This window comes from Ceratotherium simum, chromosome 16 (assembly GCF_057802395.1).
Source record: "Ceratotherium simum simum isolate JZ-2026a chromosome 16, ASM5780239v1, whole genome shotgun sequence".
Taxonomy (NCBI): domain Eukaryota; kingdom Metazoa; phylum Chordata; class Mammalia; order Perissodactyla; family Rhinocerotidae; genus Ceratotherium; species Ceratotherium simum.
Genome location: NC_141915.1, coordinates 9,288,994 through 9,302,212, shown reverse-complemented (window position 1 = coordinate 9,302,212; position 13,219 = coordinate 9,288,994). Strand labels below are relative to the sequence as shown.

The 13,219-nt window shown below is 40.9% G+C and overlaps 1 protein-coding gene across 3 annotated transcripts in view; it reads right to left on the bottom strand.

Moving 5' to 3' along the window:
* Positions 1-13,219, bottom strand: part of STX8 (syntaxin 8) — a 241,991-nt gene that overhangs the window by 85,269 nt on the left and 143,503 nt on the right. For all 3 annotated transcript variants that reach the window (XR_015554624.1, XM_014789508.2, XM_087440423.1), the window contains exon 7: positions 10,221-10,322. Coding sequence is in view for 2 of the 3 variants with exons in the window: in XM_014789508.2 (XP_014644994.1) it covers positions 10,221-10,322 (102 nt within the window). In the remaining variant the exon portion in view is untranslated. The remainder of the gene's footprint in view (positions 1-10,220; positions 10,323-13,219) is intronic.

Sequence of the window (13,219 nt, the reverse complement as noted above, 5' to 3'; positions counted from 1 at the left end):
TACAATCATGCACATTTTTCTGTACCAATAAACAGACTTCTTCATTATTATTTTTGATGGGTACATAAATGTGACAAGAGCCAGAGAGAGAGTGGTGCAAACATAAAGTGATGAAGAGGGAAGAGAGATATTTCAGAGTTATTTTCAAACAGGCCTCGGGGCTGACTAGATAGATGTGAAAGAGAAGTCCCAAAGTAGTATACTGAGACATGATTTATTTGGCCCCCACAGAATGCTTTAAAATGTTAATTTATTGTCAACAGTAAAATACTGGGAGATTTCACTCAGAGATCCAGATTTCAGGCTTCTCTTAAAAAAATAAACAGATGGGGGCCAGCCTGATGGTGCAAGCGGTTAAGTGCGTGCACTCCGCTGCGGCGGCCCGGAGTTTGCCGGTTCAGATCCCGTGCGCCCGCCGACGCACTGCCTGGCAAGCCATGCTGTGGTGGCGTCCCATATAAAGAGGAGGAAGATGGCCACGGATGTTAGCCCAGGGCCAGTCTTCCTCAGCAAAAAAAGAGGAGGATTGGCAGATGTTAGCACAGGGCTGGTCTCCTCACAAAAAAATAAATAAATAAACAGATGATCTGGCATTCCCACTCGGCAAAAATCTGCTGTTTACTGCCTAGTGTGCCACTGGAGATAATGACAGTGGCCTACTTCATTCACGGAGGTTTCCTGTCTGGCCTCTGAAAGCATTTGAAGGGATGAAGGAAGTTTTGAGCCTGAAAAAATAGGAAGCATGGAAGAGGAAGCTTATTTGGGGACAAAGATAACAAGCCTACAAGGAACATATACAGAGGGTGTGGGGGCAGCCAAGAGAAACTGATTGGCAGCAGATGAAGACACAGACCTTGAAATTCAGGTGAAGTCCGGGTCTAAGATGCTGCACTGTTAGTTGCCTATGAAGCCATCCAAGAGAGTAGATGAAGTAGCTTAAAGAAAAAGGGCCAAGAAAAAAAGAGCAGAGGACTGAGCCCTAAGCATGGTCTTCAGTAGAAGAGGGAAAAAAATGAAAGACAAAGGGAGACTGAATTAGCTCCCTAGGGTCTGGCCCCAGCGTAACTATCTAGCTTCATTTTCCATGCCTCTCTGGCAGGCACCCTTGACCCCAGCCAGTCAGTCCTGTTTCTTGTTTGAGAAACCGAGTATTGTTTCCTGCCTTAGTGCCTCCTTCAAACCTGTATGTCCTACTGCCTGAAATGCTATTTCCTTCTACCTGCCTTTGTTACCTCTCCATTCAACTTTCCATGAGCTCAAGGCGAGCTCAAGGGCAGCCCCAATACAGCTGCTTCCAGTGTCCTGTGAACATCTAGAGCCTTTAGTGTGCTGCCCTGAGTTTGCTGCCTTCCTGTTAGACGGAGCACTCCCTGAGGCCAGGCATCAGGTCTTCTCTGACTTCTTCTCCTTGGTGCCTGACAAAAAAGGCATTCAACAAATAACAGGACAAAGGAAGGGAAGGAGTAAGCAACTGCAGTGGTAGGATAAATCCTGGGAGGATTCTGTGTCACAGAAATCAAGGAAGAAGAACTATTTCCGACAGACAAAACCTCCTCAAATACTAGAAGTTATTCAAGGGGAGTGAGGATGAAGAGAGGCACTGGATCTTAGCAAGAATCTGTCACTAGGGGCCCGGCCCGGTGGCACAGTGGTTAAGTTCGCGCATTCCACTTTGGCAGCCCAGGGTTCACCAGCTTGGATCCTGGGCGCGGACCTACTCACCACTCATCAAGCCATGCTGAGGCGGCGTCCCACATAGAAGAGCTACAACCCTACAACTATGATATACAACTGTGTACTGGGGCTTTGTGGAGAAAAAGGAAAAAGAGGAAGATTGGCAACAGATGTTAGTGCAGGGCCAATCTTCCTCAAAAAAACAAAACAAAAAAGAATCTGTCACTAATAAGCTCAAGTGGGGGATGGTTTCTGATACAACACTGGAAAATAATTTGGCAATATATACCAAAAGGCTTAACACTGCTCCCACCCTGGGTCTAGATAAATCTACTTGGGAAATAGACCTATCATGGACAATGTGTTCTGTTTTGTTTTTTTCCTGGCTTCCAGATCCAACCACCATTTCCATTTTGAGGAAGCTCCCCTCAAAGTCCAGTGTGGCCAGATTCTTCCTCTGCCCACTCTTGGCAGTCAGGCCTGCCTCTCCTCTGACCCAGAGAGGCAGAGATGGTCAGAGGCAGTGATGTCATTCAGCAACTCTCTCTGGCTTCAGCACGCAGACCTCACTCACCCTGCCCAGGGACGGCTGCTGTGTCCCCTGGCCCTCCAGCTTCCTGTCACTTCTCTGGGCCTCAACCAACCTTCCAATCAGGGCCTCATCAAGATAAGACAGTCAGAGCTAGTCTCTGATTCCGGCCCTGGAAACATCCTACCTGATATCCTACTTGACAGAAAAATCATAAATGTGGAAAAAAGCTTTATGCATGTAATACAGCATTACTTATACAGCAAAAAGTGGAAATAATCTAAAAGCCCCCAAACACAAGTATTTAATAGGACCATTCTATTTGATAGAATGGTACTAATGGTACTAAAAGAAAAATAAGTTTATAATAAAATTTTTAAAAGATAGAAGAGTTAAAAATACAGTATCATCATAATTTTGTAAATATATTATTCATAGAAAAGAATGACTAGAAGTACCAAAATATTAAGAGTAAAAGATACTTTCCTTAAAATTTTAATTAATTTTTTTTTCTTTTTTTTTTTTTTTTGGTGAGGAAGATCAGCACTGAGCTAACATCCATGCTAATCCTCCTCTTTTTGCTGAGGAAGACCGGCTCTGAGCTAACATCTATTGCCAATCCTCCTCCTTTTTTTCCCCAAAGCCCCAGTAGATAGTTGTATGTCATAGTTGCACATCCTTCTAGTTGCTGTATGTGGGAGTCTGCCTCAGCATGGCCGGACAAGCGGTGCGTTGGTGTGCGCCTGGGATCCGAATCTGGGCCACCAGTAGCAGAACGCGTGCACTTAACCACTACACCACGGGGCTGGCCCCTTAATTTTTAAATTACAAAAGTAATACATGCTTATTAAAAAAAAATTCTAAAGCTATATATAAAGAAAAGATTGATGATCTCCTATCACCCAGGTGCAAGCCTGGCCCACTCACCCCACTCTGAAGTAGCCAACGTTGACTACAGACGCTCTTGAACGCCTGTTTCGTGCTTTACCAAGCACATCTATACGGCACTTATAGGGATCCTTCTATCTTTCTGTTTCCCTCCTTCCTTTAAATGGGATCATAGTATACACATCCTGCTTATTTTGCTGTTTCACTCTACCAGACCCAGAAGAAGCTTCTCTTATTCACTCTTCAGACCTCTGCTCCAGTGTCGTGTCCTCTTGGAAACCCCTGAGCCCCTGGGCTGACGTAGAGCCTTTTGTGCCTGCACTACCTGCAGTCATTAGTGATCTACACCGTGTGCCACCGTCCTGCACTCTAAGTCCCCCCGGGGCAGGAACTGCACCCTCTCTAGCTCTCAGCTCCAGTACCTAGCCCAGTGCCTGGCACACGGATGATGCCCCGTAACTGGGCTGTCATGGAAGAAGAAAAGAATGAACGACTGAGAAAGGTAGCACTAAGCTTGAGGACACGACGGCTTTGACGGCAGACATGTATTAGTGGAGGACTGGGCACATTTCCATAGAGGCTGAATGAATGATGACACGTGGGTGTAGAGACAGGCACACATGTATGCAAAGAAAAAGGGAGCTGAGGGATTTAGCTAGATTGTCTCAAGGAAGGATGACAAGAGAAAGAAGAAAAGTAAGGGAATGATAGCCAAGAAGAATGTTCTTGATAAACCGTAAGATAAATAAAAGAACCTGCACAGTTATTCTTTCGCTCCAGATCAATTGTTTGTGTTTGTGGTAGAGTTTTTAAAATAATTCCTTGAGAAATTAAATTGTCTCTAAGGTCAGTTAAATAAACTAGACAACTTAGAACTCAGTTTCTTACCTATGTTTTGTTAGGTTCAAAAGAGCTAACGTAAAAGAAAGTATGTTCAGAGCCATACAAAGGTAAGGCAGCCCCATCCCCATCACGTATGTACTGGAGGTGGCGTTCACTACTTTCACAACTGGTAATGGACTTTAGCCACAAAATTCTAAATTTCAGTTTATTTTTAAAAAAATCAACTCTGTTTCTAATCAAATGAGGATGCTAACTTCCTACCTGCCGAATATTTCATAATTTACTCATATCATCATGATCCTCCTTAAAGGCCCTCGATGCTGGCTTCCAACAGAGGTAAAAGCCTCTGAGTCTCATCTATTGAGGCGGTTCTCGGCAACAATTTAAACCCGCATTTTAACACAGCTAGTGTTTATTGAGAACTCACTAGAAGCAGTCACTATGCCACCCAACTGGTTCTCATTTAGTCTGCAGAATAATCACGTGCACTAGTAATGGTGGCCCTCATTTTATAGAGAAGGAAGCTGAGCCTTAGCGACAGCAAGCGGCTCTCCAGGTCACCCAGGTTGGAAGGGGCAGGGCCCAAGTCTGACCCAGGTCTGTCTGGCTCCACGCCCACGCTGTGCTGTGCTGTTCCTAACCACTGAACAGCTCTACCTCCCTAGGACAGCCACACTCCAAAAAGCTGACGGCAAACCCAAATCCAATGGTCTCAGGTTGAGACAGAATTAACGCAGTGTCCGTTGGGCTGATTTCGAACCACATCACTGAAATGTTACTGAAATCACAATAAATGTGCTTAGACAACATTACGTAATAGTCAATATGCTGAGAAGCAATACTGTCCTTCAACTCGAGTCATTCAGAATTCTTAGTCTGGCCTTTCACAATTGGCTCCATCCGTCAGACTCAGACGAGGCTCTATTTTGAATTCTAATGAGGACTAGGCACACTGAATATTTAAACTGCAATTACAAAGATCCTGCTTTTATGTAGATGTCCTTCATACAAGTAACAGACCTGAAAATACATGCAGGTACCAATGGAAAATAGTCTAATTTGTGTTTAGAAGCTGGAAAAAAACAATATTGTTTTCTACTTGATGCTATTATTGGGGTGGGGGTGGGTGAAGAAAAGGCAGGAAAAATCTCGCAGAGATGGCAGTAAAAATTTTAAAGCCCGGACTCCAGAGTGAAAGGTTCACAAAGAGGTGCTTGAATCCTTTGTTAACAACTGAACAAACAAATTCATCACCAGGCACTTCTGTGTGGCCCCCTTGCAACTCAGTCTGTACTTATAACTAGAAATTTCCTCACTGCGAAAGCATCTATGACTGATACATCGGATCAGCAAGGAAGATGTGCTGAGGGTAGGGAAACAAAAGACCATTTCACAGTTCACAATCTATTTTTGCACTCCCTTAAGTAAAATGATGATGTGCCAGCTGCTATCCTCAGCTCACTCAAGTCCTCTTAAACAGTAATAAAAGGCCATACGGACAGTAACCGAGTTACACTTGAGCAAGTTAATTCCTACCCCCTGAACAGTTAAAACATACCTTGCTTGCAGTTTCATGTATCTATGTGTGTGTTGACACATAAATGATCAATCTAGCCTTGCATTTGGGAAGAGCAGCTGATTAACTCTTTGCTATGTCTTGAGGCTCTTGCACCAAGCCCCTGGCCCCCAAATGCCTTTCTTATTAAGACGGTAGTTTAACTACAATAGCATTTGGATACCCTCTTGTAAACGCTAGCATTCATGTAAAGGAAATATGGTTTGTTTTTTTCCTGATCTGTCCTCTGGCTGATTCTCTCTTCTGCTGGTACCAAATATGTCCACTGAGTTTCGACTTCCAGTTATTTTTTATTTCTAGAAGTTCTATTTGGTTCCTTTTCAAATTTTCTATGCTACTTTTTATAGTTTCCTATTCTCTGAAGATACTTTCAAGCCTATCATTTCTTTCTTTAGCTATAATAAGCATAATTAACTTTATAACCCACGTCTGATCATTCTAATACTGCACGTCTGTGCAGCCTGGCTTCTGTGGTCTGTTGCTGATCCTTGCTCATGTTGTGCTGTTTCCATATACGCTAGGTTATCTTTGATTGGGTGCTGGTCACTGCCCTGAATAAAACTTTTTAGTTGATTTTAGTTGATTCCAAGAGACCTAGGATAGATATGCACTCCTCCAGAGAGGTATTCCATTGTTTTTGCCAGGCACCTGGAGTTATAACAAACAGGTGAGTCCGCCTCAAACCACATTCAGGCTATGAGGTTGCCTGGCCCATCCTGAGCAGATATCCAGGGTGCACATCCACATGAGGCCTTTCTGTGACCCATCAGGAACTGCAGTTCCTTCCTTTCTTTTTCTTCTCCTATTCTGTTCAGTGCCAAGGCTGCCTTCTCCACAATCCCCAAGGACAAGTTTACTGCTGGTTCACTTTTATCCTAAGGGTGTAGCTCCTTGGGGTCCCAGTTTAATAATGATAGTAATAATGATAACGATAATAATAATAACAACAATAATAATAATACTGGTCTCCTATTACACTTCCCAGTTGGGGTGAGTCCAGGGCCCTAATTTTTGCCCCACTTGCCTGTCACTCTAAGGCTGCGGAAGTCCCTGACTCCTGCCTGCAAAAAGAGAAACTACTAGGAGGTACCTGAGAGTTTAGAGGCTGGAAGCAAAACAAAAGGTCAGGTTAGTACGGTGGTTCCTCAAACAAATGAAACACTGAATTACCATTTGATATAGCAATTCCACCTCTAGGTATATACACAAAAAAGCTGGGACTTAAATCAATACTTGTACACTCATGTTCACAGCGGCATTATTCACAATAGCCAAAAGGTGGAAACAATCCAAGAGTCCACTGACAGATAAATGGACAAACCAAATGCAGAATATACACACAATGGAATATTATTCAGCTAAAAAAGGAAGGACATTCTGACACATGCTAGAATATAGAGGAATATTGAAGACATTATGTTAAATGAAACAAGCCAGATACAAAAGGACAAATACTGTATGATTCCATTTATTCAAGGTCCCTAGAGTAGTCAAATTCACAGAGACAGAAAGTAGAATGGTGGTTCCCAGGGGCTGGGGGAGGGGAATGGGGAGTTAGCATTTAATGGGGACAGAGTTTCAGTTTGAAGATGAAAACGTTCTGGAGTTGGATGGTGGTGATGGTGGCCTACCAATGTGAATGTACTTAATGCCACGGAACTGCATACTTAAACACAGTTACAATGGCAAATGTTACGTTATGTATATTTTACCACAATAAAAAAATTTTTAAAAAAACAGTCAGGCTAATTTTGCCAAGGGCTGCCAGATCTACTCATAAATTCCACAATATGCCTTGTGTTCAAAGGCTTAATACTGATGAGTGAAACACTCAGAAGTTAATTGCTGGGTGTCATAAATACAAGCCTGACCTCCCTAGAGCTTTGGAGGCCACACAATGAACCTTCACCAATATGCAAAAACTAGCATTGTCCGTCAACAAACACATATATAATCGCGAACTTCTCTTTAAAAATATAAATGCAATAAATTTTCCTTTAAAGGTATCAGGCATCAGAAATGGTATAAGGGTAGTTATTTGGATGTTGATCTATAATACTGATGGAACTGCTGAGTTGAACAGATAAGAGAAGGAATTCTCTCTAATTCCATCGAAAGAATAAAGAAACTTCTTCTTTCAGTATATAATATAATACGCTGTATTGTTGCACCACTTCTGAGTCACTACATATAATTCTGTTACAGATAATATATTTTAAAATATATAACTATTTAATAAATAAATATAAATAGGGCATGAGATAAATTTAGAGTTAACATATTTTACACTACCAAGTTTTAAAAACATCTATTTTAGTAATTCTAGGAGTCTCTAAATTTCTTCTATTTAAAAAAAATGAAACAGAGTTCAGCTCAGAAGATTTTATGGACATTCCTGGGTATAAATACCAACACTAGGCAATACCATAAAATAAAAAATTAGCAACAGTAGAAGCACCATTCTTCATTATGACTTCATGAATGACATGTGCTGAGGGCCATATGACATGTCGATGAATATGTTCACTCCAAATTAACAGCAATGTGATTGCTTAGCACATAAAAAAAGACCTCAGGAAAGTTGTCACTTAATTGAGAAGACTCTTCCTACTTTAGACATATAAAGATAAGAGCTAATATTTGCTCATTGCTTACTATGTGCCAAACACGGTTCTAAGTGTTATATATCTATATCTATCTATATATCTGTATCTATATCATCTACATCTATACTCATATCTTTATCTTTATATTAATGCATTTATTCCTTGCAAAAACCCTCTCAGTTATATACCCTTATGATTCCCATTTCAAAGATGGGAAAACTGAGGCAAAGGTGAGTTTGGGCTTTCCAAAGGTCACACAGCTGGTAAGTGGTGGAGGCGGGATGCAAGTCCAGGCTCTAGAGCCCACACTCTTAACTATGACACTCTAGCACCTCCCTGCATAAATATGGAAAGCCAGGGAAGATGGCCAGCATTAGACACTTTACATATTTTATACAATTTCATTTGGATAACCAAGTTATCCACTTTTTTAGAGCTAAGGAAACTAAGACTCAGTAAGATTAAGTTTATATAGAAATCAAAGATAATAAGAGACGGAGGTGGGAGTGAACCCACATCTCTTTGTCTCTAAAGTTTCAGGATCTAATGCAAAGAACAAAGTCTCTGTGGACAGAAGTTACATGAGAAGGTTGGTAAAGCAAGGCCAAGGAGGCCTTGCTCCTGGCGGAAAGAAGGAGGCACGCGCCTACAGAGCAGAAGCTCAGAGTAGGTTGGTATCAGGTGGCTGAGAACTGGGGCTGGGGGTTGCAGAACAGGTGATAACAGGAAAGCAGGGAGGCCCCTCAGAAGGCCGCTTCCTCCGAGGTTCCAGAGTCCATATCTGCCTGGTCCCCTCTCAGCCTGTTGTTCTCAACTTCCAGAACCAGCGAACACGGCAAGGAAGGTAATGCTCCTCCAGCTGTACATCTCAGGCGGCCCTTGCACACAGGACCTTGTTCTAAAACTGGATAGATCAGAGGGACCCACTATATTTTTCATATTGAAAGGGCTAAAAGTTAGGCAAAATAGGCCCAGTGGCGCAAGCGGTTAAGTGCGCGCGCTCCGCTGCGGCAGCCCGGGGTTTGCTGGTTCGGATCCCGGGCGCGCACCGACGCACTGCTTGGCAAGCCATGCTGTGGCGGCGTCCCATATAAAATGGAGGAAGATGGGCACAGATGTTAGCCCAGGGCCGTCTTCCTCAGCAAAAAAAGAGGAGGATTGGCGGATGTTAGCACAGGGCTGATCTCCTCACAAAAAAAAAAAAAAAGTTAGGCAAAATATGTGCTCAGATCACTAGTTTTTTAAGTGCTATTGTATTTCTATTTATAATAAAGGTATTAGCTTTATAAACTTGGTGCACCTTTGTGAGACAAAGCACCAAATAACAATCACTGTGATTACTACTACTGTCACCAGCATTTATCATCATTTACCTTAGGGCAAGGCACTGTGCATAGGCAATACATAATTTAAACCTCACAAAAATCTGCATCAGAACTTCTGCAGAATAGCAAGTATGTGCATCAGAATTGCTTGGCAAACTTGTTAAACAATGAACACTCTTGAACTCCAACCTAGCCCTGCTCAATCAGAATCTCTAGGGCAGGGCCTGGGAATCAGTATTTTAAGAATCACTTTCAAGTTTCTTATCTTGGCATGTAAATTCCCATTTTACGTACAAGGTATTAAGGAGTAAAGTGACTGCCAAAGATAACATCACTAAATATAGGATTTGAAATCAGTCGGACTTCAGAACCTGGGCTCTTAACTGCTCTGCTGTTCAACCTTCAACAAATAAGCTTGTGACCAAAAAAAGGCACAAAGTAAGTGAGATCGCCTTTAAAACCCATGAGATCTACCACCACCAATCTGCATAATGGCATACAATTCCCCAAACGATTGTTCTCTGTATGCTTACAAAGGTTTCTTATTTTAAATGAAAAAAAATTAACAATGTATTATACTTCCCCTGCACTCACAACAATTCATTTCATTTTAACAAGTCTTAGGTATCTTTTAGCAATTTCAGTGCTTCATCTAATGGGACTGCTTGTTAGAAGAGCAACTGAATCCCTGCAGTCATTAGACAAACATGAGAAACTTAAAGCAGAGTAAATCCTGGAGTGATTCAAGAGGCAAAACCATAACTACGGCTATCTCTCACCACAAGATGTTGACTTTCTGTCCACCATATTGACACGCCTGGTTTCAGTGCGAAGTTTCTCATCTGTATTCTCCACCAGGTTGGCAAGGTCATCAATTATCTCTAGAAAAGAAAACAAATAAAGTTGCATGGTTAATACCCCCAAAATACCCTGGTTCACATCAGAGTATTAAAGCCGTGGTAGTCCTTCCAGTTCTCTCAAGCACAGTGAGTGGAAAGGTAAAGAACTCATGTATCATCTTTGAAAATTGCAATTCTGATTCCTAAAAGGGGGGCGGGGAGCAGTAGTAAAGAAAAAAACTAGTTTAACACAATTCCAGGAGACAGAGGAGAAATGTCAAAAGTTCAGGGAAAGAAAGCATGACTTAACAAATTTATGCCCAGCCAAGTTGTCCTTCGAGTATAAAGGTGACAGCCAGACAGTATAGAAGACTTCAGGGACTACCCAGGTACTTCTTAAGAAAACTACTTGATGATGAAATCTAGCCAGCCAAGAGGTGAATAAAAACAAAGAACTCTAGAATGGAGAAGCCAGTGACCATGACATGAGATGACGGTGAGAATGGAATCCATTTAAATACTGAGCTGACGATAAACAAATATATGGATTGGATTACAGAAAGGTAGATAAATGTTATAAGCAATGACAATGTAATAACTGAAAATCAGGAAGCAGTTGGGGGGCCAGCGAGGAAGGTGAAAAGAAGTTGAAGGTGTTCATTTCTTTATCATTCACAGCAGAGCCCCATCAAGCGGCTGAAAAATAATGAACATAGAAACGTATAGCTTCATACAATCACCAAGGCTTCAATGTTTTACGTAATTTTTTTGCTAACCTTAGATGAATCTTTTAGTAGTTACTATCTCTTGTAAAGAATCTTTTATGTGAAGTTAATATTTTTAATGCTAATCTTTTTAAAGTGAAAATTAAGCACTTAACATTTAAAATAGCAGATATAGTATGATCTTAATTATATAAAATTATTTCTATCCATCCTTTCATATGTACAAACCTATAAGGATATATCTGGATGATGTTAACCTAACGTTAATAACGATTATTTCTAGGTGGTGGGATCCTGGATGATCTTGTATTTTCTATATTGTTTGAATTGCTCATAGTGAGTACATATTATTTTTTCAATTTTGCTTCTCTTTCCTTCCTTCTTCCCACCTTTTCTCTTTTTTTCAGTGATTGCTTTAGAAATAAGTTGTCCGAGTCTTAAAGAATTAAATAAAACAAACAGGGAAGTCAAAAGAAGTTTCCAGAATAATGTTTGAGCTGAGTTTTGAAGGCCGTGTGGGTGAAGAAGCAGGAAAAGGGCAATCCATGCACGAAGAGAAGCACGTGAAGGCACCGCAGAGTCGGGGGCTCTTTCTTCTGGCCTTCTGCAGCACTCCCTACAACCTCTTTTTACTTACAGACCTTACATTTTGTCTTCCAATTATTTGTTTGCATGTCTTTCTTTTATAGAAAGAGTATGACAGAAACTTTGTTCATCTATCTCCTACCCCTAAGTGAGTGCCTCATACACAGCAAAACAAAAATAAATACTAAAAGATAAAGGCAACGAATGAATGGAGTCTAAAAAATAAAAGCATTGAATAATTTCAAAGCACTTGCTGCTTCTTAGAAAAGTGATCTAAGCAAAATGTGTCACATATTATCCACATAAACCCCCCCTAGAAAATCTTTCACTATTTAATAATTCATTGATAATTCTCTCTTCTCTCATATTCAGTGACATACTCTCTCCCAGTTTTCCTTCCATCTACCTATAAGCTCTGTCTAGAGTCTCCTTTTCCTCTTAAATCTTGCCAATCCCCAGAGTTCTGTATATTTTTTTATTGATGTCATAATAGTTTATAACATTATGAGATTCCAGTTGTACATTATTATTTGTCAGTCACCACATAAATGCGCCCCTTCATCCCTTGTGCCCACCCCTCAACCCCCTTCCCCCTGGTAACCACCAAACTGTTCTATCCATGTGTTAGTTTATCTTCCACATATGAGTGAAATCATAGGGTGTTTGTCTTTGTCTGGCTTATTTCACTTAACATAATACCCTCCAGGTCCATCCATGTTGTTGCAAATGGGATGATTTTCTCTTTTTTCATGGCTGAGTAGTTTCCCACTGTATATAGTATTCCACTGTATACCACATCTTCTTTATCCAATCATCAGTCAATGGACACTTGGGTTGCTTCCACTTCTTGGCTACAGTGAATAATGCTGCAATGAAGAGAGTGCATAAGCCTCTTTGGATTGTTGATTTCAAGTTCTTTGGATAAACACCCAGTAGTGGGATAGCTAGGTCATAAGGTATTTCTATTATTAATTTTTTGAGGAATCTCCATACTGTTTTCCACAGGGGCTACACCAGTTTGCATTCCCACCAGCAGTGAATAAGGGTTCTCTTTTCTCCACAACCTCTCCAACATTTGTTATTTTTTGTCTTGGTGATTATAGCCATTCTAACAGGTGTAAGGTGATATCTTAGTGCAGTTTTGATTTATTTCCCTGATGATTAGTGATGTTGAACATCTTTTCATGTGCCTATTGGCCATCTGTATATCTTCCTTGGAAAAATGTCTGTTCATATCCTCTGCCCATTTTTTGATAGGGTTGTTTGTTTTTTTGTTGTTCAGTTGTGTGAGTTTTTTAATATATTATGGAGGTTAACCCCTTGTCAGACATATGATTTGCAAATATTTTCTCTCATCTGGTGGGGTGTCTTTTCATTTTGATCCTGGTTCCCTTTGCCTTGCAGAAGCTCTTTAGTCTGATGAAGTCCCACTTGTTTATTTTTTCTTTTGTTTCCCTTGTCTGAGTAGACATGGAATTTGAAAAGATCCCTCTAAGACCGACGTCAAAGAGCATACTGCCTATATTTTCTTCTAGCACTTTTATAGTTTCAGGTCTTACCTTCAAGTCTTTGATACATTTTGAGTTAATTTTTGTATAGGGTGTAAGATAATGGTCTACTTTCATTCTT